General features: G+C 50.1%; 10 protein-coding genes across 10 annotated transcripts; 7 read left to right on the top strand and 3 right to left on the bottom strand.

Moving 5' to 3' along the window:
- Positions 1 to 590: 590 nt before the first annotated feature.
- GIQ15_02437 (COPI-coated vesicle protein) lies at positions 591 to 1,274 on the top strand (the record flags this gene model as incomplete). Its single annotated transcript, XM_033549854.1, has 5 exons — positions 591 to 610; positions 702 to 776; positions 838 to 881; positions 949 to 1,038; positions 1,096 to 1,274. The coding sequence occupies 5 exons, from the start codon at positions 591 to 593 to the stop codon at positions 1,272 to 1,274; spliced, it is 408 nt and encodes a 135-aa protein (XP_033407015.1).
- A 1,614-nt stretch (positions 1,275 to 2,888) lies between these two features.
- On the top strand, positions 2,889 to 4,790 carry GIQ15_02436 (GATA factor SREP; the record flags this gene model as incomplete). Its single annotated transcript, XM_033549853.1, has 3 exons — positions 2,889 to 3,259; positions 3,322 to 3,878; positions 3,937 to 4,790. 3 exons carry the CDS (start codon positions 2,889 to 2,891, stop codon positions 4,788 to 4,790), a joined length of 1,782 nt encoding a protein of 593 aa, XP_033407014.1.
- An 805-nt stretch (positions 4,791 to 5,595) lies between these two features.
- GIQ15_02435 (uncharacterized protein) lies at positions 5,596 to 7,218 on the bottom strand (the record flags this gene model as incomplete). Its single annotated transcript, XM_033549852.1, has 1 exon — positions 5,596 to 7,218. The coding sequence occupies one exon, from the start codon at positions 7,216 to 7,218 to the stop codon at positions 5,596 to 5,598; it is 1,623 nt and encodes a 540-aa protein (XP_033407013.1).
- A 1,982-nt stretch (positions 7,219 to 9,200) lies between these two features.
- GIQ15_02434 (uncharacterized protein) lies at positions 9,201 to 10,311 on the top strand (the record flags this gene model as incomplete). Its single annotated transcript, XM_033549851.1, has 5 exons — positions 9,201 to 9,505; positions 9,582 to 9,891; positions 9,957 to 10,012; positions 10,087 to 10,195; positions 10,279 to 10,311. The coding sequence occupies 5 exons, from the start codon at positions 9,201 to 9,203 to the stop codon at positions 10,309 to 10,311; spliced, it is 813 nt and encodes a 270-aa protein (XP_033407012.1).
- Positions 10,312 to 12,021: 1,710 nt separating this feature from the next.
- Positions 12,022 to 12,892, top strand: GIQ15_02433 (ras-1; the record flags this gene model as incomplete). The annotated part of the gene is made up of 4 exons (XM_033549850.1): positions 12,022 to 12,033; positions 12,106 to 12,220; positions 12,289 to 12,564; positions 12,654 to 12,892. The coding sequence occupies 4 exons, from the start codon at positions 12,022 to 12,024 to the stop codon at positions 12,890 to 12,892; spliced, it is 642 nt and encodes a 213-aa protein (XP_033407011.1).
- A 1,522-nt stretch (positions 12,893 to 14,414) lies between these two features.
- GIQ15_02432 (uncharacterized protein) lies at positions 14,415 to 15,551 on the bottom strand (the record flags this gene model as incomplete). The annotated part of the gene is made up of 3 exons (XM_033549849.1): positions 14,415 to 15,042; positions 15,102 to 15,268; positions 15,342 to 15,551. The coding sequence occupies 3 exons, from the start codon at positions 15,549 to 15,551 to the stop codon at positions 14,415 to 14,417; spliced, it is 1,005 nt and encodes a 334-aa protein (XP_033407010.1).
- Positions 15,552 to 15,787: 236 nt separating this feature from the next.
- On the top strand, positions 15,788 to 16,446 carry GIQ15_02431 (GMF family protein; the record flags this gene model as incomplete). The annotated part of the gene is made up of 4 exons (XM_033549848.1): positions 15,788 to 15,790; positions 15,845 to 15,908; positions 16,069 to 16,199; positions 16,258 to 16,446. 4 exons carry the CDS (start codon positions 15,788 to 15,790, stop codon positions 16,444 to 16,446), a joined length of 387 nt encoding a protein of 128 aa, XP_033407009.1.
- Positions 16,447 to 17,813: 1,367 nt separating this feature from the next.
- GIQ15_02430 (uncharacterized protein) lies at positions 17,814 to 19,325 on the top strand (the record flags this gene model as incomplete). Its single annotated transcript, XM_033549847.1, has 1 exon — positions 17,814 to 19,325. The coding sequence occupies one exon, from the start codon at positions 17,814 to 17,816 to the stop codon at positions 19,323 to 19,325; it is 1,512 nt and encodes a 503-aa protein (XP_033407008.1).
- A 2,525-nt stretch (positions 19,326 to 21,850) lies between these two features.
- Positions 21,851 to 23,223, top strand: GIQ15_02429 (uncharacterized protein; the record flags this gene model as incomplete). The annotated part of the gene is made up of 5 exons (XM_033549846.1): positions 21,851 to 22,011; positions 22,066 to 22,387; positions 22,511 to 22,812; positions 22,870 to 23,064; positions 23,139 to 23,223. The coding sequence occupies 5 exons, from the start codon at positions 21,851 to 21,853 to the stop codon at positions 23,221 to 23,223; spliced, it is 1,065 nt and encodes a 354-aa protein (XP_033407007.1).
- A 2,678-nt stretch (positions 23,224 to 25,901) lies between these two features.
- Positions 25,902 to 26,999, bottom strand: GIQ15_02428 (uncharacterized protein; the record flags this gene model as incomplete). The annotated part of the gene is made up of 5 exons (XM_033549845.1): positions 25,902 to 26,435; positions 26,499 to 26,535; positions 26,598 to 26,630; positions 26,687 to 26,901; positions 26,958 to 26,999. 5 exons carry the CDS (start codon positions 26,997 to 26,999, stop codon positions 25,902 to 25,904), a joined length of 861 nt encoding a protein of 286 aa, XP_033407006.1.
- Between the last annotated feature and the right edge of the window lie 802 nt (positions 27,000 to 27,801).

Genomic DNA, 27,801 nt, shown 5'->3' with positions numbered 1-27,801 from the left:
GATTGTAACCCCTTCTTTCTCTGGCTTAGAAGCTAGCATTGTTAAATTCATATCGAAGGCTGTGATGAAAATGTGGCCGTTAATCTAGAGATATGAATCAATATCATCGTTGAAGTTGTCGTAGTGTCCATGCCAAGGCGCGGCTAAGATTGCGTTACTCCCTTGTCGTTGTCCAGGCAGCTTGGTTTCCTCCCTTCATACTTGCACCCATCGACCATCCTGCGCAACAGCTGCAACAGCTTCTCGGTGAGTGGCCATCTTCATTCCCGTTCCCTATCTCTACTTCGTAACCTGCGTTGCTGACCGGGAGAAGACAGACCCTGCCATCTACGCCATTGGCTACAGCCTCGTCAACCGCATCCCGTCGCCTGCTAGCTGCCTTGACGGACTTCTCTTGCGAAGGCCACGACGTTCCTCCTCTCACGACGCCTACGAGCTCTATATAACAGCTTTATTTACGGCTCACTTGGTCCGGCCGTATTGCACGACGCGAAACCCGGTTCCTTGCCTTACGACGAAGGGCCACCGCATACGTTTACGGAAGCTATAACGACAGCTCTGCTCTGTTTCCAGTTTGTCATATAAGCAAGATGGATCTCTCTAATGTATTGTGAGTAGCATGTCCGTCCCGTGGACTCGGGCTAGCTACACGTCTGCGTGGTTTAAAGAGGCCCTTGAAGCTAACATGTGTCTAACTCTAGCCGTTTGGTCAACTTGGGGGTGGGTGTTGTGATGATCTTGGGTGGTATCAGTCAATTCTTCTCTGGCCCGTTGTTGTATGTTCTCCTGTATCTATCCCGCCGGTCGTATGGCAGCAGCTAACCAGCATCGTTTTAGCCGAAACATCATCGTCGGAGTCTATGTCATCCTCTTCGGTTTAGGTATGTCATTTTATCTCTTTGGACCGCCTTCTTTATAGCTATGGATGTACTAACCTTTTCTCAACAGCAACTGCTGGTATGGAACTGATACCGAATGTTCCACCATACCTGACCAGACATGCGTCCTTTATGTTCTCCTTCATCGGACGAGGAATCTGTAAGTCAACAGTATATCTATCTATGCAAAGAAGTCTCTAACCGTTCTATGCTATAGTCTACATCTTCGTCGGCTGTGTCATCCTCGAGCACCACGTGTTGCGCATCATTGCCGGTTCGCTCATTGGCGTCGTCGGTCTCGGATACTGCGTGCTCGAGTACGTTCCATCGATAGAACCACCAGCCAGCATGCGGGAGGACGGCGGTGACCCAGGCTGGGGCGCTGAGCAGGTCTAAACGCTTGACCCATACAAACTCCATCCAACATCTACCTTCTATCACTACATCACCCACTCCACTTCCATCACCACATCACTGTTTGATTCTAATACCTGTTTAACCCTGATGTACCCCTTTTTTCTTACCATGTACCCCTGCAACGCGCACACGAGATAGCTTCTACTACTTACCCATATTTTCCGGCTCTTTTAACAACGACAACGACAACAACCTGGATATACAACTTGCTCTTAGCTGTACTCTAACTGCCATGGACACCTTCCGTGCTCCCTGTCCTTGCTTATCTCCTTGCATACCTCCTTGCTTACCTCCTTGCTTCCCCCTTTTTCTTCTCTCGTAACCTTCCTGTAAGCTGGATGCGCGTCCTTCTTTCCCCGTGACTAGGATAACCTCACGTGCCCAACGCCCAAATAGGCATCAACCAATAGAAACACACGGAGTAATGCTTACACATCCACCCTGACCAATCAGCGACGTCCTAGATGCTATTACCCATGCCAAGATCCTAAAAAGGCAAAGCGCGCGGGTCTACAAAGTGGGGCTGATGAGGTTAATTTGTTATCAGCAAAACGAAAATCTGATTACATTTATAGATGGGATGATAGAATAGCGACGGGGGGAGAAGAAGAACAAAAGAAGTAAAGAGGATGGGGGAGAGGAGAAGGAGACGTGGGGGCAGTCAGGGATACAGGCAGGATCAGGGAAGGTCGCGGTTCAGTTGGAAATGGCGGATGGCGGACGGCGTACTGGGTACATAGATGATCAAGATAAGATAATGGGCAGGCGCGCACGGGATATCAGATTTCCTTTTTGCTCGCCTCGACGAGAAGAAAAGGGAAAAGGAGAAAAAGAAAACATCGGCCGGCCAAGGATCGAGCATCAACGCACTGCAGCAGATCATCCAAGGTCGCCCTCAACGGCCATCTCGTCTCCCTCCTCCTGGTCGAGAAAAGTGCGAAAGGCAGATCCTGGGCCCATGGGGCGCTGATGGGATCAGATAACGAAGTACCTGGTACATCGGATTCTAGTAGCCTAGTTTTTATCCTCCGCCCTCCTGGCCAATAGTGAGTGAAGTAATTCGCTTGTCGTATCATCCCCATCTCGCTCTCACGCTCCCTCTTGCTCGTTTGTCCAAGGTCTTTTCCTGTTTCATCTCTACTGGGCGGCCTTTTTGTGATATTGAATACCTATCTCGTCGAGTTCACCTGCAGTCGCGGAGTCCCCTGTGCTGACCATCAGTCCTGTCGCGCCGTAGCTGAGAACTAGCAAAACACGAGCTGATATCCGGCTGAAGCCAACCACAGCGCGATCAAGGACATCAACCTCCATCCTATTCTCACGAAGCTATTGGTGCTTAGCCGTCACAGCTGGTGCCTGCTCGTCACCTCAACATCTACTAGTGGCAAACCATCTTGTATCAAACGAACCAACTGCTCCCGTCGCAAACAAAGCTCCCGCCTCATCTTCGCCGACGGCTGCCTTAGCCTTTGACTCGACACTGCCCGTGGACCATCGGATCCTTTTCTCTCTCTCTCCTCCAAAGTTTGCTCCTTCGCCTTCGTTGCGCATAAGCCGGGGAAAACACAAAGAATATCCACTACAGCACTGCAGATGCTCGCTCTCCGATCCTCATCAGACACCGTACGCGGATTCACAGCTTCAAAACGCGATATGATACGCCAACCGTCAGCGGAGGACTTGGATGCTGCACACCAGCTGGTATCTTCGGCGCGCGGCGTAGCAGATTTCCGACCTGATAACTTTGATAGCAGCAGGTCGACAGACGGAGATAAGGCGAGCACCGCTACAGCCGCCATGGATGAGTCGACGGACGGATATACTCCTTCGAGGGAACAGAACCAGGCTGAACAGCAACAAGGTCAGCCCTCGGAGCAGAACTCGGGTCCAGAGAGCTCGAGTCGCTCGAGAACCTCGCCCAAGGCCTCACGGAATGCGGAGCTATTTCTCGGCCATCAGTGTGTGTAAGTAGTTGTACTTGGTATCTTGTTATTGTCTACATCTATGCTAACATCCCTCTCTGAAGGAACTGCGGAACAAAACGAACACCCTTGTGGCGCAGATCACCGTCTGGATCTACTATATGTAACGCCTGCGGTCTATACCTTAAAGCCAGAAACACCGACAGACCTACAAATCGGATTCGTGATTCTGGAGCAGCAAACGGGGCCAGCGGCTACGCAAATGGTGCAGGATCAGACCCAAGAGCTTCTCCTGCTGCCAGCGACGCATCTGGGGCCCAACATGGGACTGCGTGCGGTTCTACTCCGGTAGGCACCTGTCCCGGAGGAGGGAGCTGTAACGGGACAGGCGGTGCTGTGGGATGTGATGGCTGTCCGGCATATAACAACCGAGTGTACAAGGCTGCTCCTCGAGCTCCTCCCGTCCGTCAGCCGCGGCCATCACCCCAGGCTTTCGCCCAGACGAGTGAAGAGCAGGCTCAGAGTGGACTTGATGCTATGGACAGCGCTGCATCTCCTCAGGATACCAGTGGGATGCCAAAGGCTTGTCAAAACTGCGGTACAACGCTCACTCCGCTCTGGAGGAGAGATGATCAGGGCAATACTATCTGTAATGCTTGTGGTAAGTTAAAACCCGATATCGTAACTATAAGATATCCTGCTAAAGCTATTTCTATTAGGTCTCTATTACAGACTCCACGGAAGCCATCGACCGGTTGCTATGAAAAAGACCGTCATCAAGAGACGAAAACGAGTTGTTCCAGCTCTCAGAGACCGTTCTCCAGGAGCTGCATCGTCCGACCATTCTTCCGCATCTCCTGAACTACACGCCGCCAGTCTGTCGACTACAAATACCGACAACAATGTATACGCCCACTCTGACCATGGAGCAGCCTACGGCGCAGCTCCGTATCCTCACACTGCTCCCCCTCCCGTTGATTTCACGGGCTACTACAGCAAACCAACAACCACTCTCCCACCATCATCCTCACTTCACGCCAACGACCACCGAAGCCCGCCTGCCGAACTCGCCCAAACAGCCTCAGGCCTAAACTCCTTGATAAACCGCTCCCCGAACCCCAAGAAACGAACCCATTCTGAAAGTACGACTGCCGAAGCTGCGCCACCAGCCACACGCGTACACTCCGACATTCCAGCCTCAGCTCATCTCCCCCCCATAAACCCAGCAGGTGCTCGCGCTCTATCAAACTCAGGACGCCTGAGTTCGATATCTTCCCTACTCAACCATACAGACGGTGGCTTTACCGAATCCCACGTCGACCCTGCTCTTGGCTCGAACACACCTTCGAGACCTCAAGCACAGCCTCAAGCGGGCGCTCGCTCTTATTCTCCGAATCCAGCAAACCCTCCGACTACGCAAGCACACGGTAACCATGCCCTTCCGCCGCCGCCTCTTCCAGCGGCAGGTGAAGAGAACATGAAGGCCGCGCGAAGGGCTCAGCTACAGCGTGAAGCGGAGAATATGCGCGAAGCATTACGTGCGAAGGAGAGAGAACTTGCTTCCTTGAAGTAAACAGTAAACTTTCCCATTTAACGAAGATTAGTCAACCATATCATATGGCTTATACGGCTTCTCTACTCATTTCCAACTACCAACTACTCAGTCAACTAGCTGGTGGAATCCCTTCCTATCAATTTGTTTCTCTTTTCCTTTCTTATACTTAATCTACCCTATGATACATGACTTTGCTTCCCTGCTAGGTGTTAGGTCGGTGTGAACTCTATGATATGATATTCGGACTAGGTGGCCGGTTGGTGGACTAATATTTCTCTCCCTCTCTCTCTCTCTTCTTTCATTTCTCCTTTTCTTACGTTTAACATGACGAACAGTCGAGGTTGATAAATCACCCAACTCACTGCATCTTAAGTTCAATACTCGCTCCTCTTTATAAGCCATGATTTAATCAATGAGTATTTTTAGTTTTTTTTTTATTCTTTTTATCTTAGATACATTGCGTCCAGATCAACATGATTTTCTCCACAATAAATGCCCTTTCGTAAAGTAAAGTAGGAGGTGACCTAGTAAATCCCGTTCAAACCCCATTCGTACCGGTATTCCCTCTTGTTGACAGACATACTGAAAGCAATCATACGACGGCAAGGATTGCAGGGAAGTCTTCGTTGTCCTCCCTAGGCGCAGAATGAAGAACTCGAGATTAGATCAAGTTCTCGCTCGAGCACACTCATTCCAAACACCCAGGAATCCACAGAAGACGACACCCTCCAACCAAACCACCCTTTGAAGCAGCTCCCTAAACCCCATACCATCCAATCCTGCCAAAGATGCCGCACATAGACTCGATGATAAACGCCTCTCCCTAACATTCGCTAGCAGACATACTCTTTGAAAGTGGTGACTTCGGCATACGAGCTAGCCTAACCTTCCTCTCAGGTTTGGACGTACCTGCTCCAGCTAGATACTCGTACCGCGAAGGCACCCTCCAATGAACCTTCAGCCATCCATTAACGGGCAGCCAAGTCTCCGAGTAGTACGACTCCGAGTCCGTAGGGTCGAGAATTGGTCGTTCCTGAGCCCACTTGACGATGTCGTGGACCCAACATCCGTGCTCGGTGTAGAATTGGTGTACGTTCCCTGTGATAGCTTTGATGAGGCGGTGGCCACTGTACGATGAGATATCCCTGAGAGATCCGGTGTAGAGGACAGGGTCGACGAATTTCAGTGCTTGACGTACAGCCACGGCTCGTGAAGATACATCATAGTGCCAGGGTTTGGGACCACACATGAGGGCGAAGAGTGATACCTCGGGAGGAGTACAGCTGCGGTATACAATTGCATCGCCGAAAAAGTTGAAGTGATGGATCTGAGGGTAGTACTCGGTCAGGTAATCTCTCCAGCGTAGCTCGTCGTGCGCAATATCGGAGATTTCCCTGTCTGACGGGTTGCTGTTGGTTTCCCAGTCGTCGGCACCAGCACCGGCGCCGGCTTCGTCATCTTCCTCTTGTGTCGACTGTTGATCGACGAATTCTGGGAAGGATGTATCGGCAGCTTCAGTGGCAGGGTCTTCGAGCTGGTGTGTGATGGCAGTGGTGTCGTCGAGGTCGTGGGAAAGTTCATCTATAGCATGGCCGGCTGGCGTATTCGCGTCATGGGATTCTGGAAAGTGTTGTACATCGATCGTATCGACTTCATCAGTCAAAGCGTGCAAGTCCTTTTGTAAGGCGATTGATGTCTGGTCGTTAGGCTCTGCTGGAATAGCTTCAATCTCGCTAGCTGGCGCTTGACCTAAAAGAAGAGTCTGAATCGTAAGGGGGTTGCTCTGCTTGTCGATGGCAGTATACAACGTCGTTGACATGTCGACTGGATCAAGGCTGTGTCCAGAACCTGAATCCGCCAATACATCACCATTCCCAGAAGAAGAAGAAGAGGCTCCTTCTGATTCACATTGGCTGGCATCTTCCAAGTAATCACCAGGCAGTGGAGGCAAGCATTTGGTATCGAGCGTATCTCCAACCAAATGAGCCTCATCCACAGTGCGAGAGCCCCAAGCTTCCTCTAACCCATCTGAAGACCCATCATATGAGATCATTGAAGCTGCTCCGCGAGAACGTGGTGGCTTATTCTCCTTGCCGGTCACCTCATTGCGAACGATAAACACACCCAGTCCCTCGTTCCACTCAGCACAAAAACGATGACGGCGTGATGGGGGGTCACGGTAGGGCACTATGAAGGTTCCTTCATAGAGCTTCGAGTTGCTATCCGTATCCCACAAAACACCGTCGATGACATACCAGGGACCAGGGTCCGCGGCCGTGACAAGATAGAAGAAGGCAGCGGCATGGACACCAGATTCTCGCAACCGCGCAGGATGGCCGACTGTGCAGTGGCGAGCTGGGGGCAGGTCCTGGAGCGTATCCAGGGCCCGAGTTTCAAGAATTCCGAGGGCGAAGGGCTGCCAGTTTAAATACTTTTTGGGAGGCATGTTGACGGCACTTTTCAGGTAGAAAGAAACGAGTGAAATGGGGCCGAGTGAGCAAGTATTGTGATCAAAGAGGTTTCAGCAGTTACGAGGCTCAACCCGATAACAAGGAAGACGGCTTCTCCTGATGATGAAGGGAGATATTGAAGGGAAAGCTGCTGGAAGGAGGGAGAGAATCGAAGGACAAAGACTAAACGATCACTCGGTTCGAGATAATGGCCATCAAGCAGGGGACAAGGGAGGCAGAAGCCAGCACAAGTAAAGAAACTGATGAAATTCAGGTGGCAGAAGAAAGAGCAAGAACACTCTTTAACGTGAAAAGAAGAAAATTGACGGCAGCTTTCACTATTTGTGTGAAAAACTTCAAGATGCCGGAAGGTGGTAGAAAGAAAGGAAAATGTCCCGTCCTGCTACGTGTGCCCTTTATCAGCAGGACTTAGGGCATGGCCGCGCAACGCAGTGATGGGAATGTCCTATATTCACCTTTGTGAACGATGACTGGCTCGGCGGGCTTGATATCTAGAGCCTGGTGGGTGAAGATAGGCAGGGTAAAGGGGTAAGAAACGGTGCTTGCCAACGGTAGATGCAGTAGAGTTAATGATTTAATGAGTGTAGTTACGTTTTATCCTGGTTTAGAGATACTCTTTTAGAGTAAGGGTATTTATTGGCTCTTTACCTATTCTCAGTATGAGAGCAGAGCATGCAATGAAAGACGTAGAGGCACATCAAGAGAGAGAGGGGGAATAAGAATATAAGGTATCTCATACTCATGGGTATATATGAAAGCAAAGAAACATGAAGGCAACCTTCTAGCCTGGTAGCCTAGAACTAAAGAGATAATGATCTTTAGGGGTATTTGTTACATCATTCTAGTCAAATATGTTAGCCTTGCAATGTTCAAGACCAAGGGACTTCTAACTTGATACACATGGGATATAAGGTAGACTAACCTTCACTTTCCAGCCAGGTTTTTGCTCTCTTACATAATTGTAAAAAGACCATGGGCAAAGCTGATAACCTCGTTGCTCTCAAGATGTGGCATGACCCATTCCGCAAACTCCCTACACGCCGGATCGCGTGTGGCATAGTAGTCTCTATCCTCGATGGTTCTGAACGTAACGATAAACACATGTTTAATTCTGGAAGGCTTCATCGTTTTCAAGGCAAGCCTTTAGCATCGTATGACCCAGCGGTAAGTTATTTACCCTCACCTGGTTAGGACCCATATGGCTTCCAGTCCCGCCGGTGATTGAGACGATATAGGGCTGCCGTTCTACGGGCTCTTGACATTGGTATTTAAGAGCATTCATGCGAGAGATGGTCTTGAGACATGGCTTAGTTATGCTCCATCTGTATAGCTTCAAGGGACTCACTTCTCTGACAAGAGTCACGCTGGTCTCGCGCTTAAACATCAACATGGATATATAAATGGCGGGCATGTTGTATACTCCTATTCCTAGGATGCCTCGAGAATGGTATCAGGACAAGTCAGTTCACCAGTAACAGTAAACAGATGCTCAGACTGTCTATTAAACAGCTCCTGTCTAATATCCAGCTGTAAACTTGACGTAAACTTGATGTAAACTTGATGTAAACTTGATGTAAACAACTTTTGCTGTCTTTTTTTCATGCAGGAACGATGATATCACATGACCATGACTAAGCTCGGCGTTAAGTGATTAGCCGTAACGCCGACTTAGTAAGCAGGAAAGACTGCGGGGACGCGAAGTTGCATCGAAAGACGAGAAAAACAGAGAGTGACCACCAGCATCAGGAAGCCCAAGGAAGCCCACGGAAGGCCAATTGACCCTTGTATCTGTACCGGCAGCGCCCTCGAGTATCCGGCAGCCCCTCCCATGCTTCGTCTTCGCGCCTGCATAAGAACCCTCGACGCCCTTACGTCAAGATCGACCCTCCACGGTAGCCGACCTTCGATCTATAGCCCATTCACCCAGATCCTGCACGACACCTGCGCTAGACGGACAATGGCCACCGCGATGGGCAAGCGCCTTGATGGCAAGACGATCTTGGTGACGGGCGCATCCTCGGGTATCGGCAAGGCCACTGCGTTGGAATTTGCCCGCACTTCGCCAAAGAACTTGAAACTCATCCTGACCGCACGGAGGTTCGATGCGCTGAAGCAGGTTGCCGAAGAGATCAAGGCGGAGGTTGGCGAGGGCGTCAAGGTGCTTCCCATCCAGTTGGACGTTAGTAAGAAGGAGAATATCGATAAGTTTATCGCCGAGCTGCCGGAAGAGTTCAAGGAAATTGATATCTTGGTCAACAATGCGTACGGTCCCCCTCGCCCCCAGCTCAACTTTCTATTTTTATCAAATTGTGTTGACGGTTTGATTGGGTGATTGAAGCGGACTCGTCAGAGGAGTGGCAAAGGCTCCCGAGATCGCTGCGGAAGATCTCGAGGTGATGTTCAATACCAATGTACATGGCTTGATCCACATGACTCAGGCTGTGCTACCTATCTTCCAAAAGAGGCCAGACGGCGGAAGAGGGGACATCATCAATCTCGGAAGCGTTGCGGGCAGAGAGGCATATCCCGGTGGAAGCATCTACTGTGCCACCAAGGCGGCAGTCCGAAGCTTCACCGATGCTCTCCGAAAGGAACTTATCGCAACCCGCATCAGGGTGATCGAGATTGATCCCGGTCAGGTAGAAACGGTAAGCAGTCGCCATTCCTTCCTCCATCAGCGACTGAACACGATACTAATGCGGGATCTTCCCAGGAGTTTTCCGTCGTTCGATTCTATGGAGACAAAGCCAAGGCCGACGCAGTTTATGCGTAAGTTCCATTCCTCGTCCTCCACGGCTGCCAATTGATAGATGACTCAGGCTAATTGAAAATGGCGGGTATAGTGGCTGTGACCCTCTCACGGCAGAGGACATTGCGGAAGTTATCGTGTTCACGGCCGGACGACCAGAGAACGTCGTTATCGCAGATACGTTGATCTACCCCCAGCATCAAGTAAGTGCTACCCAATAGCCAGCCCGATACTCCGTATGCTCCCGCATATTTTCCGTTCCGGGCCATGCTAACGCTCATCTCAGGGCTCTCCCACGACCATGCACCGAAGATCGTGAAGTAGAAGAAAAAGAGAAAAGGCAAACGAGATGAATCTGGGACATCGAGAATGGCCAGACCATGTATATAGAAAAGAAGCTGCCGCTGAGCTATATCATCAGCCGGATGTATATATCAACAGCCCCTTAATCCGCCAAGCTCAGCTTTTTTTATCCTTTTTATCTTTTTTATCCACCTTGGAGAATAAAAAAGAACTTCACGTGACGATGTTGACTTTTTGATGGCTGGATATCACCCGAAGCTCCACGCCGACTGCCCAATAACCAGGCATGAGGGCATGGAAAAGGCGATGACAAGCATATGTGACTGTCAGTTAAGCAAGTACTTAAAGCCTAGCGACAGCCACTATCGCGGGGGTTCGATGCAATCACAGTAGGACACGGAGTTGAATGATCTCCGACAGCAGATATCGATCTTGACCAGCTCCCCCAACCAGCGTGAAATAGTAGATGCGATACGGATCTACGGCGAGCAATGTTCATCTCAAGCCAGACTTACATAGGTCAATCTACTTGCCTGGTGTGATTTACGTTGCATAAGTAAAGGCATACCCGCATATCCACGCGCATGATGCACATATCACACCTCAGCTAACAGACAAGGGGTGCGTTTTAACGTTGATACTCGAAACAGTGGTGAAAACCGCAAGCAAGAAGGTTCCGCGGCAAGGTAGGGAGGGAGATCCGCTTCGTCAGGTATTGCCTGCATCCGCATGGCAGCGACTGGCCTGCTGGGAGTCGAGTCGACGTGAAATATGGAGCGGCAAGCCGGTGGACAGGGAGATGGGTAGTACGGCGACATGGCCTATATACCGCGTGCGGCTGCCCTTGTCTGCAAGATAGCATGGGATGGCCGGTGGCGAGTGAAACCCTGACAGGGCTGATCTGCTTTACCAGTCTGCCATCGAGAGAGTACGATGTTGCTGTCGATGTATGTTGTATGTTGTGTTGTATGTGTATGTGTATGTGTATGTGTATGTTGTATGCAGAACTAGATAGACGAGCCGGCACATCAGGCAGATCTAGTGCAACATGGCGCTGTCATCACGGTGAATGCGTCTGATGCGCCGTGATAGCTGCAATCTCCGCTCCTCTCTGGATGGTGATAGCTGCTAGGTTAGAGCTAGCGACTGGACGCTGCTTCGCTGCCGGAGGTTTACGCTTGGGATGGCGCCGCCCTTCCAGCCCCCTTTTTCTCCTATCCTGAGTCTCTGCCCACGCTCGCAGCGTCGCGACTCCACTGGCTCTCTCTCTGTATACGGGATGCGCCGAGGCAGATCTGGTAGTCACTAGAGTCGCGGTAGAGAGAGAATATCAGTAGAGCATTGTAGAGTAGAGAGAGTAGAGTATCCGTATCAGTAGAGAGTATCGTAGAGTATCGTAGAGAGAGACTTCGTAGTATCGTAGAGTAGAGAGAGACTTGGTAGAGTAGGTAGAGGTGCTTAGTGTAGAGAGTAGTGTGGTAGCGTCCGAACCCTTTTCCCTTTTCCTTCCAACCCCCTCTCGCTGCTTGTTCTTGAACCGTTGAACTCTGCATAATTACTTCTTCCTGCTGAAATCCCGACCGACGCAGAGCAATATCAGCAGCGGTTTCTTTTTCCCCGGCCGTGACATCTCCATCTCATCTATATCCCTTCTCCCTCGACCGCCAGTCGGGAAAACGTCCAGACCTCACGAATCTCCCATACCGCTCGCGGATACTCTCACATCATGGCCTCACGAGTCAGTCCTCCCGGTCCACGGTGTCCTGTCTCTGCTTGTGGCTGCTAACCGCCTCCTATTATTGCTCTACAGTATCTTCGAGAATACAAGCTGGTCGTCGTCGGTGGAGGTGGTGTCGGTAAATCGTGCTTGACCATCCAATTGATCCAGAGCCATTTCGTCGACGAATACGATCCTACAATTGAAGGTGCTTTATCCTCCCCCTGCTGTCGCGTAAATCATCGTACAGAAAGACAAAGGCTCATCCGGAGACAGACTCATACAGAAAGCAGTGCGTTATCGACGATGAGGTCGCCCTGCTCGACGTGCTCGATACCGCCGGCCAGGAAGAGTACTCTGCGATGAGAGAACAGTACATGCGAACCGGAGAAGGTTTCCTACTCGTCTACTCGATCACATCCAGACAGTCGTTCGAAGAAATCGTCACCTTCCAGCAACAGATACTCAGAGTAAAGGACAAGGACTACTTCCCCATCATCCTCGTCGGCAACAAATGCGATTTGGAGAAGGAGCGAGAAGTATCACAGGAGGGTATGAGAATCTCGTTTTCCCACGATGAATATCTACGATCGAGCAGGTGAAGTGGACATTTTTTGCAATACTAACAAATTCCTCGATAGATGGCGAAAAGTTGGCACGAAGCTTCGGGTGCAAATTCATCGAGACATCCGCCAAATCACGCATCAACGTCGACAACGCCTTTTACGATATCGTCAGGGAGATCCGCCGATACAACAAAGAGATGTCGTCTTACTCTTCTGGCGGTGGCGGTTTCGGATCCAGAGGTCCAGAAGGGAAGATGGACATGGACGACCAAGGCGAACAAGGCGGATGCTGCGCCAAGTGCATTATCATGTAAAGCGAAACAAAGAGTCAAAGGGAGGGAGATCGATAAGGTGACCGCGCACAAAGGGTACCAGAGGGAAGGCTGCAAAAATTGGGTGTATGATTAAAAAAAGAGAGAGAGAGAAAAAACCAAAAGACAAACACAGGAAACAGGTCAACGAGTGCGAAAACAATATACCGGATGATAACAATCAGATAATAAGGGAAAGACAGGCCCGGCTCAGGCGTCTCACATATCGTCTTTATTACTTTTTTTACCACTGAAACGCTCGCTTTCTCAACCCCCCCGGATCTGCCCAGAACTGCACTTACACCGAATCAACCCTATCCTCGACCTTTCAGCAAAGCTACAACTTGACCATCTGATGATTTATTGTATCTGGAACTTCATGGTGTCGATATATACTCTTTATTGGTTTTTTTCCCGTTCTATTTCTATTATTTCTGCTATTTCTTTTATTCCCATTTCTTGTTTACTTTTTTTTTTATTATTTAACCATTTACCCCAATTCCCGCTCTCTACCTCTGTGTTTCTCGACATCGGCCTCGTTATATTGTTTTTTTGGGGTCACTGCAAAACTTCTCTTATCATGCTGCGTTCCATACCACATACACCTCTCCTGTTAGTATCATTGGCTGTTATTTTCTAAGTCTATTTCCATATTTCATTTTCTTTTTTCCATTAATACCTCCTCATCTCGATTATCTTGGTATCGTGGTGAGAACGAGATGCATATGCACCTCACCCTCTACCTACTTAACAAATGAGTCTGGAAGATATCATCAAATTTCCTACCTATCTATCTCATTCTTGTCCAAATCTTGTGAGTCTCTTTTCCCCCTTTCCTTCTTTTTAATATTTTCACTGTGAGTATATTCTAACCCTTCTCTTTCCCTTGCTATTTTCCGTGCCTCGTGTTGCGTTTTGATCTATACTGATATCCCAATATACACTGTCTTTACATCGTTATGCTCTCCACACGTTGTTTTTGTACCTCTTGCCCCTGCCCTGTCTGATTGCTGCTCCCGAGTGCATGTCAAGTTGGATCTTCCTATTTTCGCCTATGTAAGTGACGCAGAACCTGAAGAGAGAAAGAGACGGCATGATATGCCTGAAGCATGAGTGGCGTAACTATACCATGTCCCGTTATTGCCTTGCCCTGGAAGATTCTGGTTCTTTCGTTCGTTGTTTGAATGCTTTCTTTGTTTTCCTACATAAAATAGCTCAATACGTATGTTTTTTTTTCTTACTATCTGCCTATCGCGGTCGTAGACTCGTAGTACGGCACATTCCATATCAGAGTTGAAAGGCTATATAGCACACAGGCTCGAGATTTACCGCTGCCTTGGTCTAGATGCCGTTCTATTTATCGAGCTGAGAGACCTGTAGCAGGTCGTTTGTTGCTTTAATAATTGACCATGACGCGGATAAGACGTTTATAATGCGGCAAGAAAAGCAGGCTACAGGAAATCATAATATCCTACACCCTCCTTGATGGATATTCAATTCCATAACCTAAATATGGAGAGGCCTGCTATATCGTTTCTTCCTCGACATCAGACGGATCATCCTCGTCTTCCCTCTGTACCCTTCTACCTTCAACATTCTTCTCAACTTCCGGCACCAGACTCTCCAGGAATTCTAGATCTGCACCCACCAGGGTGACGGTATTCCTCCTCTTCCCCCATCTCGGATAACTTCCAACCTTCACGCCCTTTGGCTCAACTCGCGCAGACAAGTCGGTCAAATATGCCGCAACCGAACTCTCAACCAGCGGTGTAGAAATCAATATCCTATGCAACCCTTTCCCTTCGGGGTCGAGTAGGCGAGGCAATAATATCGGTTTAAGACCGGCCAGTAGTCTCTTGAACAACGATGGGACTCCCGGTAGAGTGTAGACGTTGCCGTTTACCACGGTGATAGGCGCCCAGAGATCATCATCGATGAAGAGAGCCTGGTCTTCGAGAGGGAGGTTTTTATCCGTAGGGAGTTGGACCATGCGTTGTCGTGCAGTCAGGGCGTCGGAGGGCGTATCCCAATCGAAATTTGGGCCGGCCTGTTGAGGCTTGGACAGTTGGCGCATACGCTTCATGGCCTCTTCGTGAAGTACGAGAGGGAGGTTAAAGGCTCGAGCTATCGACTGGTAGGTTATATCGTCATGGCTGTCGGGCTGTTAGTCGCACCATTCTTATCCCAGGGCCAAAAAGCAGACAAGACTCACGTTGGCCCAATGCCTCCGCTGGTCACGACAAAGTCATATTTCTCGCTCATCCGTCGTACGGCTTCGATAATCTCGCTCTCCTCATCTGCGATAACTTCCACTCTCTTCAATTGTATGCCGAGGGAAAAGCAGTATTCCGCAAAGTGCGGGGAGTTCGTATCAACGGTCTAAGAAGAATCAAAAAGACTCATGTTAGTCGAGGGGAGCGTATCAAGAGTAGCTACGGGATAGATATCACACCTTACCCCCTAGCACTTCATCACCAATGATCAGACATGCTGCCGTGCATATCGTCTTCTTGCTGTTTTCCCGCGCCTTCGCGGACGAGGCTGATGATGTCATTGACGGCGGAACCTGCGCTGAAGGGGGAAACGCAGCGGCAGAGCTATGGGCGTAGTTAGGGAGAGGACGGCTTAGGTGTCGGATTAGCTGGCCTACGCGACTATACATGGGCGGCCAATTCGTGCGAGATGAGTATCCTGGGGATGAAGTTCTGGAGAAGGAGAAGGAAAGGAAGAAGAAATTATGTAGTTGACCAGTGGGGGCTAAAAGAAGTTGCTAACTACACCCCACATCACATCAACTTAACCCATCACTGTTATTTATTCACAGCTTCAAGCCATCGAGATACATATCAAACTCATAGGACTACGTGTTACTGGAGTAGTAGTTAATAATAGGATATCATGGTATGCAACATACCTCCCAACTGTCCCTAACAGAATAACTAACACGCCCGTCAGTCGGACTCACGCCTATATTCATTCTCCCCCGAGACGAAGGAGAAGCTCCGCAAATTCCGCCTGGGTACATCAAGAGCAAAAGACCCGCAGGCTATAATATGTACTCTCCTCTATCATCTCTACCGTCATTCATGCCTCGGGTCCTTTGAAATAAAAGCTATGGCGAGACACAAGTGAAGAGCTGCATACGCTCATGTAAGAACGGATGCTAACGCAAATTATAGATATGATAGATGCAAAGAGCCAGGAAATCCGGCCCTGCGATGATGAGGTTTACTCGAAGATGGAAGACCTTGCGGATGAGCTCCCTGACTCGTCGCCCCGTTTCATATTACTGAGCCACCCGCTGACGATGGTATTCACAGCTTCTGACCCCATTGCATAGACGTACCCTTGCTAACGGGTATCCCTAGTCATCTGGACGCCTTGCTGTGCCATACGTACTCCTATACTACCTGCCAGAAAACTGCAACCCATCACAGAGGATGATGTACGCCGGTGCGGTGGAACTAATGAGGAACAACGCGGAGGTCAACCGTGTGATAGAAGTTGAAAGCGAGACGGACGTGATAGAGATCGAGAAGAAGCTTCAAGGCGCATAGGCTTGGCTATTTGTTGGCTCTTTTAATTTATATCCATCGTTTCGTTATTCCTTGTCCTCTCACTCGTTTGAGCTGCTGCCGCGTAACGCTATACACGGCGACTTCGTTACTTACTCAGGTAAATACTCAGCCGTCAACTGAAATACTGATACAAAATTTTACCATGGACATATGACAGGGATGGGGTATTGCTAATGCTGAAGAGATCACTGAAGAATCCGTGCCCAGCGTCAGTTGGCCACCCTTATTCATCTCTACAGGTGCTATCAAGAAGTCCACTGCATATTATGAGACTTGTCTTAAACTCTGTACTGGTAACCATCACGATGAACATATCGCTACACCTCTACTCTCGCTGTCGCTATCTGTGGCGTTGATATCTACGCCGGGGAAACGTCATCAAGCAGTATAGTCCTGGTATACTAGGAGAATCTGCATTGAGGATGCAATATATATTATATTGCCAGTGCCCTGCCAGTACTACATCATCTAAAAGCATATCATGGGAACGATACGACTCGTCATCATGCAGACAGATCTTGCATGATGCGCGGCATGAACTGTTAAAACACTTTTTTACCGCAGTTCGATTTGCAATCCCATATTTAGGCCCATATCAAAGCCCTCATGACCTCTCATGGGGATGATTTAAGTTCCGTCGACCAGCCTCATCAGCAGCCAATGTACTCGCATAGATGTACGTACATCGACTGAGATGCATGGGGGTGTAGACCTGGCCGCCTTCACCTGGGTCTAGATATCAGTCGGATATTACCGAGGAGATGAGATTGCCACACAGGGGTGGAAGGTATCTGCCCTTGTCCATGTAAATCTCCATGTGAGAGCACTCCGTCATCACAGGTTTCATAGACAGGGATAGTCGAACAAGGGGGGGATTGACGGGAAAGGGCTAAATCAATATACCCGCGGCCAGTGGCTTGTCAAGATCTACCGTTCCAGAAAACTTCGCTCTGGCCGTCCAGGCCATCCCATGCGAGATGAAGGGCCCCTGTAAGCCACCCGTGACTGGGAACTATATGTCCGTATGGTTATTGGGATGAAACTCCGGTAGGCGATAAATCTGGTGTTCGGATTCATCGGGGATAAAATAGAACCACGGTTCTACCCCTTTCGGATGTCCGGTATAGAAGTGTCATCCATGGATAGGAAGAAAGGTATGTAAATGACGTCAACAGACAACCAGACATGAAGAATTTGGACCACGGTTGGTATAACAGGCAAATATGTCAGGTTTCCCCCTCGCTGGTGGTTTTCTCTTTCCTAAAATATGAACAGTAGGATGTAAAGTGAAGTAACTCAACCCTGACCATTTACAACACGTATACTCCAAATCTGTGATAAAAAAGATGGCCTCAAGCCATAGAAGTTCAGACGAAAAGCTAGGGACGGAGATGAAGACCGAGGAGAGTGATATCCAGACGCAGTTGGCGTTCATGTATTACCTGAGCCGCCAGAGATGTAGACTCCGGTCGTTTGCAGAGAGACACCAGGTAGAGGAGAGACACCAGGTAGAGGAGAGACAGACGGAGGAGAGACAGCAGGCTCCACGTCGACTGCGAACGAAGGTGTCACAGGCGAATGTGATGGACTCCCTTGCCAATACGTGCATGTCGCAGCCGGGAGAAGCGATAGCTGCAGCCATGCGCCCAGGTAACGGCGAGAATACAGCTGAGATTATCATCGCAACCGACGGCGCTGTCCCCAAGGAAACGGTCAAGCATGTCCGCGCCGTCTGGGGTATGCTGCGGGACATATCAGTATACGCACGCTCTATGTATCAGATAAGCAGCAACGACGCCCAGATCAAATATCTCATCAAGCTGCTCGAGCTGAAAGTTATCAGGTTCACCTTTCTGGAGATTCGGCGAAGAGTGAGAAGCCAGCTCGACCGTTTCAAGGCGCACCCCACGGACCAGCTATACATATATCATCCTATGCACAGGGTCAGGGCGTATGTGGCGTCTCTTGCAGAATTCATGCACGACGAGGATGACTGCGGGATGCAAGACGCCCCGGCGGACGACGAGAGATGGGACAAACTACGCATCGAGCTACGAGGAGCGACCTGTGCGATTGACAGTTTGTTCGCGTGCAAGTCAGACGGACTGTGGCCCCTGGAGGTCGACCTGGACCCGGGCCTCGAATCGTATCTGCTAAAGATCGCGGCCGTCATGACGGATATTGGGCACCTAACGCATTTTGCAGTCTTACGCCAGTTCCGGTCCAACTTTGACCAAGCACCGGTCGTCATCGGGCTGCCGGATCAGCAACGGGCAATCGAGAGCTTCCCGCCTTCCAGCGAGGAGTGGCTAGAGATTCTCCAACGCCACCTGGACCAGGGAAATCAAAATCCGGTCATCGGGCGCAAACTTGTGATGACGAGGGATACCGTTGAGGAAGACTGCGCCGCGGTATCAGAGTTCCCGGCCGTTGAAACGACGCCTGTACACTGCGAAGCAAAGCTGTTGGCGTACTTGTGTGAGCCTAGATGCACGACGGCTGCATACTCATTTCTTGGGGTATCTCGAATTCCATGCATGGGCTGTTCTCAATTCCTGGTCGCGGTCAACCAGGTGCTCGGCACACGGTTCGTGATGAATAGTCGTACCGACTTCTCCTTCCCATGGGCGTTCCCTCAGCACTGCCCGCAGCACGACAAGGTGATGAAGCGTGTCTATTCCAGGCTCCTCCCCTTCTGGGTGCCTTGGTACAGAGGCTTTGTGGCACCACCCGCTCCTCCCACGAAAACCGGTAGGATCGTTAAGAGGGGAGTGGCTGCCCAAGCGGAAAGACTGATCTCAAAGATATTCGGACGGAGAGACAGAGACAGGCTGCGAGACACCTCCTCATCGCCGTAATTAGTCGAGGGGCGGGAACGCACTATGTAAAAAATGAATAGCCCTCAACCCTATACTTTTTAGGGCCAGAATGGAGATGTTTAACCTGAAGCTTGATGCGGATATTATCCTTTGGCCAGTCCCTCCGCCATGGTATAGGTGTGCGTGTGGCATTGACCGATTGACAGTTAAACTTACCCTTGGACCCTCCCCAGAATGTTTTGAGCATAACGATACACACCCATGACACGACGATACCTCCCTTATATATATATAATATGAGAAGGAAACTTTTAGTTGCATCCTCCAGGGATAAAGAACAGGCAGATGAGGCCAGGGTGGATCGATCGATCGACATCCTTAAATATCGGCTCCGGCGAACGTTGGGGATGGTCGGCGATGGTGCGGAGCATTATTTTTTTTCACCTCGCCTGCACCGAGCACGCAACGCCCGTATGATGGGTATGATCGGCGAAGAAGGAGCTTGACCGTGATCACCGCGTACACCGCTACAGGCGTTGGAAGCTATGACGATATCGACATCAAAACAGAAACGGGAGTAAAAAAAGTGACGGGCTCGCTACCGGAGCCATGGTCGAGCACGATGAGATGAGGCTATCGTCATGCAGCAGCGGTTCCCGGCTCGACCTTCAAGGGTGGTCCCTGTGCGTGGTACCGCCTAGCGTAAGTTCCAGTGGGAAAGTCAGAACCCAGTGTAACCCGGCCCAGCGCCAGCACGATGGGTGGGTGGAGGCCGCTGGGGGGGACTAAGAGGACACCAGGGGCAGGAATGGGGGCAGGGATGGGAGCAGGGCAAGGCACTTGGGGGCGTCGTGAATTGCCGACGAGAAACACTCATAGGACGAGGGAGGAGAAGTAGCGGTCGGTCGGCTATTGAGCATTTAGCGGAAGGTGACGGGTCTATTCCTCGTCTCTGTGGCGTCTTTAGTGTATCTCTTCTCTACTCTTTAACTATCTTCCAGTAACTCCATACATATCTTGTTTTATATTGTTAGATAAGCATGAGGTCACGGGACAAGTTAAGGTTTAGTGGTAAGTTACGGAGCGTCCGAGCCCGGTCCCGGGGCCTCGGTTTACCCATCGCTCTTATAACATCCAGGCGGTTGATAAGAGCGCAGAGGAACAGGGAGCTGAGTCAGGAGAGCCAGGAGGGTGCCAGCGCATTGTGGAACGTGAGACTGCATGGATACAGACAGCGACAGTCGGTCGGTCGTGCGACTGGCAGGACCGACTCATGTGTGTGCGATGCAGCGGGAGACCAGCCTAAGCGCCATGATGTCGGTACTGGGTCCTTGGGACTTGTCCCGCGGCCTGGGTTTCAAGTTCCTTCTACTAGGTCGTGACGTTCCCCCATTTTTCCTTTTTCCTCTTCCTCTCCTTTCTTTTTCTTCTCTCTCGTCTTTCTCATCTCTGTATTCTCCGTCTCCTCCTCCTAGTGGCTGGAAACCCCATTATCCTAACGAGGCTAGATCGGGCACCCTCGCTCGCTGCTTTTAGTTCCCTGGCTGTGGTTCGCCGTGGCCCGTCGGTGGCTGAGTCAGACAGAAGTTTAAAGCGGCAGCCGTATCCATACCGGTGGGTATTACGGGTAACGGTATTACGGTAACGGGACGACCAAATTGCTGGATTTTTATATACCAAAGGCCAAAGTGAGGGTTCAACACGAGCAGACCAGATGTTAGTGTAGTGTTAGTGTCGTATGGCAATGTGTATGGCAGTGTGTATGAGAGTATGCGTATTGACAGTGTATGGAGGAATGCGCCAAGGGGTGCCAGAAGCGAGAGGCGAAACGGTGGAACCAGGGCTGCGGCCGCACCCAGGCTAGCGGGCGATGGGATGGGCGGACGGGGGGGGGACGGCGAGGATGGAGAAAGCCTCTCTCACCTTCACTTTCACCTTCTTCGCCCGACCTTTCTTCTGGTTTTTCCTCTCTCTTATCGTGCCTGGCCTGATCCTGGAGTCTTCCCTGTCTCTGCTCCTCTTCGGCCTCCCAGTCGGCACCAAGGGTCCCACACCGTCATCCACTCCCATCTCACTGTTTACTAGTTTAACCAACATCTTCGCCCTCGCTACGGCGCTTCTCATTCATCCGTTATTCACTCACACACACACCTTAGGAGGTACATCGTCAGCCCACCGCATACAGGGAACCCAGGAGCAAGTGAAAAAAAAAATAGAAGAAGAAAAGAAAGAGGCAGGAGAAGGGAAGAAAAAAGAAAAGCAAGACTGGAGCTGGTACATTTACGCATCTCAAGGGTGAATTTTCGACGCCTTCTCACCTTCACCTCTGCCCTCATCATCCCTCCCCGTTCCCAACACCACGGATTCGGGGCTTCCCATCGCTCAGCTCGCCGGTATTAAACCACGCTCGATACCCTCATTGGCTGCCGCAGGGTCTGCAACACCCATCGTCGTTGGGAATCCTGTGCGTTGGCCGTGGGACTTGCATCCTCACCTTCTCTACGAATTTCATACATTAATATCGTCGACATCCTGGCCTGCTCGCTCACCCAACCTCGTCTCCCATGTCTGACTCGAGGGATCCCGGGAAGCCGGGTGGTGATAAGGACAAGGAGGATACGTTCTCAAAGTACATCCAGCGCATGAAGACGGTGCTCAAGGGGCCTCGTTCGAACAGAGCCTCCATCTCCAGCATGGCTGACGCTGCTCCCGGTGAGCCCAGACGGTATGTCTCCTATATATTCCTAATATCTATATCTATATCTAATGCTGGTGATAGGCCATCAGCACAACTATCCGCCCGCCCAAGAGCTGCTCCAGCAGCCCCAGCTTCACCACCCGCCGACGCTGGCTCTCCGGCTCCCGTCGCTCACCAGTGGACCTCTATGCAGGAAGAGCGCGCCCGCGCCCTCTTCGCCAAATACGGCCTCACCCTCGAACCAGGCGAATGGATCACCGGCCCTGCTACCGGAATGACCTCGACCCCAGCTGGAATCACCTCCGCCCAGCCACCCCGCGAAGTTGAAAGAGTTGAGAAGCCGATTCGCATGCGCGTGCGTCGGAACTGTCACCGTTGTCTGGCTACTTTTGGCGCAGACAAGGTATGCGTCAAGTGCGAGCATACTAGATGCAAGAAGTGTTTCAGATACCCACCCTCAAAGTCTGAACATGCTTCAGCTCATGCATCCGGACACGGACACTCACACTCACACGGATCTGGACAGGGAAAGGAACGCAGCCAGAAGAAGATCGTTAGCGTTGCCGGTGGTGCTGGAGGGACTCGCGACCGTGATCGTGACCGAGAGCGAGAGCGTGAGCGTGAACGAGATGAAGGGAGAAAGACGACCTGCCCCGAGAAGATCATGTTGACTATTCCGAGCCGAACTGGCGGCCAGGACCTGGTGCATAAGCCTGTCCGTCAGCGAGTTCGACGAACTTGCCATATCTGCAATACTTTGTTTGAAGGGAACGCGACCGAGTGTCTGAACTGTAACCACATTCGGTGCAAGAAGTGCCCGAGAGACCCGTACGTGTTGCTCGTCCGATCATATACATATACGGTGCGATATACTAACCTGTGTAGTGCGAAACTGAACAAATATCCCGACGGTTACCCAGGCGATGCAGAGCCGCCGTTCGAACCGCAGGAACGGGTCTGGAGACGACCTCGTCGCCGCGTACGCTGGACATGTCATGAGTGTTCGTCCATGTTCACGGGTGGTGAAAAGATATGTCTAAAGTGCCAGCATGAACGGTGCAACGACTGTATTCGAGACCCGTACGTTCTTTTTCGATCTCTTTCGCTCTATCATGTCCTTCTAACGCGATATATATATATATATATATATATAGGCCCAAGAAGATCAAGCCCGAACCTGATCCGGAGATACTCAGACGTGTCGAAGAGAAGCTGGCGCTTATCGATGTATCTTCCTAGACACGACATCTACGCTGCCAACGACCTAATTCTATTCTGTTTTAAAACTCACTTATCCACCATCGACTACTCTTCTTGCACTTCTGACTTTCCTGCCTTGCCTTGCCATGCGTTGCCTAGCTAGCTATTCTATTTACTCCATGACTATTCACGACTTGACGGCACCGAGCACTGAGTAACTTTTTACTTCACCTTCACCTTCCTCCATAACCTCCATACATGTTCCCTGGCCTTCGCTTTTTTATTCACCCCAGCCTACGCTTCCACAAAGACTGATAAGAATGTTATGTGTATCGATATACCCCTCCTACCCATACCATTACGCACACTGAGATAGACAAGCAACCAAAACAAGGAACAGAATTTAATCTCCGTACCTTATCCTCCGTATATATCTTTTTTAGATACATGCATAGATGCATACGTATACTTATTGTAGTTGGGCAGGAACGAGGCTTCCATCCATCCGTTCATTCATTAAATTAAACACCCCCTCCACGGCCTGTTGTTGCACTGCGTCGCAAGTGAAGTGCATACATAACTCTCCTCCCCAGTCCAATCCCTGCCTTCATCCCACCCTTGCCCATATCCACGATGATATACTTACTTGCTTTTTGCCCCTCTCATGCACATCCTATCATGCCCTGTTCTGTCATGATAAAGGCATTTAATTGACGAACATGACTTGATCCATGTGCTCCGTCATAAATCAGCCAGTCAGGAACTGCAGAACAGGGACAACTGCAGAGTAGCTGGTAGCGCGTCCCGTGGACCAGCATCGCCAGATGGATGGATTCTCGCTTTCGCTTTCGCATTGGTTCGTCCTCGCTGGCCTTTGGGGAGGGAGATTGGGGTTTCGAAATGGAAGTTGTTTCCCTGCCCTGCCTTGCCATGTCATGATGCTCCTTCTACTCTCTCTAATAGGCTGACAGGCAGTTCTTATTTTTTTTTTCGTTTCTTTTTTTTTTCTCTTCAATCACCTCTTTACTTTGTGCCTGGTTAGCCTGGTCCGTTGGTTGGTCCGTTGGCTTAGTTCGTTAATTTAATGCGATCACTCATCTTGTGTGTAGCAGCCGCTCAACCACGGGAATACGTAATGAGATATGTCGGTGGCATGTCAGCGTGGTATGGCACGGTGGTAGAACTATCGCCGATAAAAGTAAATAACACGTGTATTTAACTCAAAAATATACTTAATTCAAAAGGTTAGTGAGCCTTGGATTCATGAGATGCTGGACGCATCAGGTTAACGCATGCAAAGACGGAGGATACTCTCGACCTTTTGACGCATGCACTCGCCTTGATGCGTACGTGCGAAACCTTTCCATCCTTGACCTGGCCATAATAAGCCCACACGTACGGAGTCGCTGCAGACGCACGAGTAATAGCGGCGCCAACATATATAGGCCACACGCCCTTTCCGGCGGAAGGGAAGCGACGTATAAAAAAAAAACGCACAATGCGCCGTACCTGTGCAGAATATTGAGATCCTTTCTTTGTTTGAGCACCTGCCAATGCATGAGGGGGAAAAATAAAATAAAAAGAAGGCGAGCAGGGGAATTAAAAGAAAATCATATTGGTCAGTTAAACCCCTACCCTTGTCTCCCGATATTCTGATAACAACCGGGATACTTGCTTTATACCTCACCTGGCCTGGTTGGAACCATCGAACCATTCTCCACGAACGAGCCGTTGGCTGCATCGTATCCCTGTCGTGAATCCCCTTCTGGGCCGACCATCTATCATCTGCCTACCATCCGTGGCGAGAGCAGGCAAGACAAGGCGGGTTCCGCTGTCTCGTTTCGTCCACGCAGTGTTCCAGGCAGACGGAACGGGTAGAATCTTCTCCCGTCGCGTTTTCTTCAGCGAACGAACCCTTCTCAGTCCCGTGAGCTCCCGCGGGTCCAGCCCATGGCCATGGGAATCCTCATGCCTTTGCCTCCTGCATCGTAGGGGATGGGATGATGGCGAATGCAAAAAATCACAACACATGGCCCTGTTCCTTCTTTTCGGTCGAGAGAGAAAGTCGCTCGTCTTTCTATCCTCTCGCCTCTGGGCGTCAAAGGGGGTATCAAATGGCAACCCCGGTATATATCGCAGCAATCCTTCCCAGATATAGAAATGTGCGCCGTGCTATGTATAGTAGCGAAGGCGGAGAGAAAGCCATGCAGAGTACGCCTGCTGCTCTTCTCAGGCCTCTCCCACACGAGGCAGTGGAACCGTGGCGTGGTAGTGTCCTCGGGATGCTGCTGGCTACCCTTGTGTCGGGAGTCTGGGGCTTTTTGCTTCTTGCTTCTTGATGCCCAAGGAGAAAAAGCTGGGAAAGCAAAGGGAGAAAAAGCACCAAAAAAGGAAGCTTTGGTGGCGTTTTGGTAATACGAGAAACGGTATCAACCACAGTACCAAAAACCGTTTCAGGTACAGATACAGGTACAGGTATGGTAATATCACGTGTGTGGCTTATTAAGCACTGCTTTGGGAAGTTTCGACGAACAATACGAAGTATGCCTTTTGATATCTCACGATGCAACTTCTGATGAGATCTCTCTTGCGATGTCACTCGATACTATATCGTATCAACATTATACTCTTAACATATATACCTAATATATACCTATAAATATCAGAGACAAGCCAAGAAAAGGATGAAGATAAGATAACAAGACGCCTGCCTCAGCTCAAAGGGTATATTTGAACCCTTCCAGGCCCTCAATCGGTTTTACGGCTGTGCCGCTATCTACCTGCTTGTTTCTTTTCCAGAAGATAAAAGACGTGCTCCCCACGGCTGCCATGATGAACAGCTGAAAGCCTGCCGTTACCCACAGACCGGGCACATACTTCGGCCCGTCTTGCTCTCTAAAGGTTGTGGACGCAATGATGCCGCCCAAAGCGCCAAATCCGATCTGCAGGGCACTTCCGACGGCTCGTTTTGACTGATATCGGATGTTGTTTGACTGGTACGCGAGAATAGCTGGAATGTTACCTTGACAGCCTGCAGCTCCCAGGAAGAAGCCAAAATAGCGCACATTGTTGTTCGGGTGGTACGCAGTTAACATCAGCCCCACGATGCAGACGACGCACTGCACGGCGATGACCGGTGCGCGCAACCGGTATCTGTCGGCCAGCCAGGAAAACCCAATTGCTACGATGCACGAAAATACGGTCGGAGGTGCTGTGAGGAGACTCGCGATGGCCGGAGAATATCCCATGGCCTTGAATGGTTGGTTAGCATGTGAGAAGGAATAATGTTTTGGGAGGGTCTATTCTTAACTTACCCGGATGATGGTTGGCGCGAAATACGAGAATGCATATCTATCACTAAATTAGCAGTCCGTTCCTTCGAATATATACGCTTTTTTTTAGGGATAACCCACGCTGGCACCGTGGTCGACAAAAACATCATGGAACTGTTACACATTTCGTCAGTATGCATATCTGGGTCAATGTCTGTGGGTTGAATTACAATATCCATAGTTTCCAGTCCGACAAATGCAGCTTCAGCTTAGCAAGTGTGAGAGGATCAGCGATAGAGTCGGCTCTATCTTTCTCGAGCCTATGTGAGATATACCTCGCTTCGTTTGCCGTGAGGAATCCGGTCTTCGCGGCTCTGTCCGGGAAATCGACGATTATGAAATACGACGCAATCGCAATGACTTGGGTCAAGGCTCCTTCAACAATCTATTCTGTGGTTAACTTCAATAAAGCGTCGGACGCTGGTGTTGCTGCTGACTTACAAATATCCATCTCCAGCCACGGTAGTTGGCGAGACCGTCCATTTGGATGAGACCAAATGATAAGATGCTCGAAAACCCGCCAACGAGGACGGAAATGAGGTAGAATATAGCCAACCTTCCGCGTTAGGGTTAGGAGTAATGGCCGTATCTCCATACATAATCCTAGGGTGGTGCATACCTGGTTTGAATCTCATATCTCACATACCAACAGGAAATGAGGTAAACGCATCCAGGAAACAATCCTGTGTGCTCTATGGTCAACCGATATGGTCTATCATTGTCCCTCTACCTCCTGGCTAAGCTTACCAGCCTCGAAAAGACCAAGCAAAAATCGGAACACCACCAAGGATGGATAATTGTGGATGAAACCCTGCAGAATGGGGTGGTCAGCTCCGTCTTATCTAAGGTTTAGAACCGAAGGGTACATACTGTTCCAAGCATGAACGTTCCCCAAGCGAAAGAAATACCAGCCAGCCAGGCGGCACTTCCAACTCTGCGAAGGAGTAAATTCGATGGAAGCTACTTTCACATGTAAGCATACGTTTGAGGTTACAGCCCTCGCTTGAAGAAAGTTCCTTATCACATACTTCGAATATGAAATATGGAACAAAGAAGACCAGCAAAGCGACAGAGTATCGTGACCCGATAAACAATTTCAATTCTTCGTTCAAACCGGCGATGCGAGCATTCGATATCTATTCTTCCACGTCAGCTTCCGCGTTGCCTCGGAAGAACGGAGAAAATGATTGGAAGTTAAGAGCGATATACATTTGTTCTGTCGATGAGGGCGATGGCATACAGAGCCCCGATAATTGGCAATAGTCGCCAATCAATTTTTTGAATC

This window comes from Arthroderma uncinatum, assembly GCF_011692745.1.
Source record: "Arthroderma uncinatum strain CBS 119779 chromosome Unknown scaffold2, whole genome shotgun sequence".
NCBI classification, from domain to species: Eukaryota; Fungi; Ascomycota; class Eurotiomycetes; order Onygenales; family Arthrodermataceae; genus Arthroderma; species Arthroderma uncinatum.
Note: the sequence above shows the minus strand (reverse complement) of the source record. Positions and strands in the feature narration are given on the sequence as shown.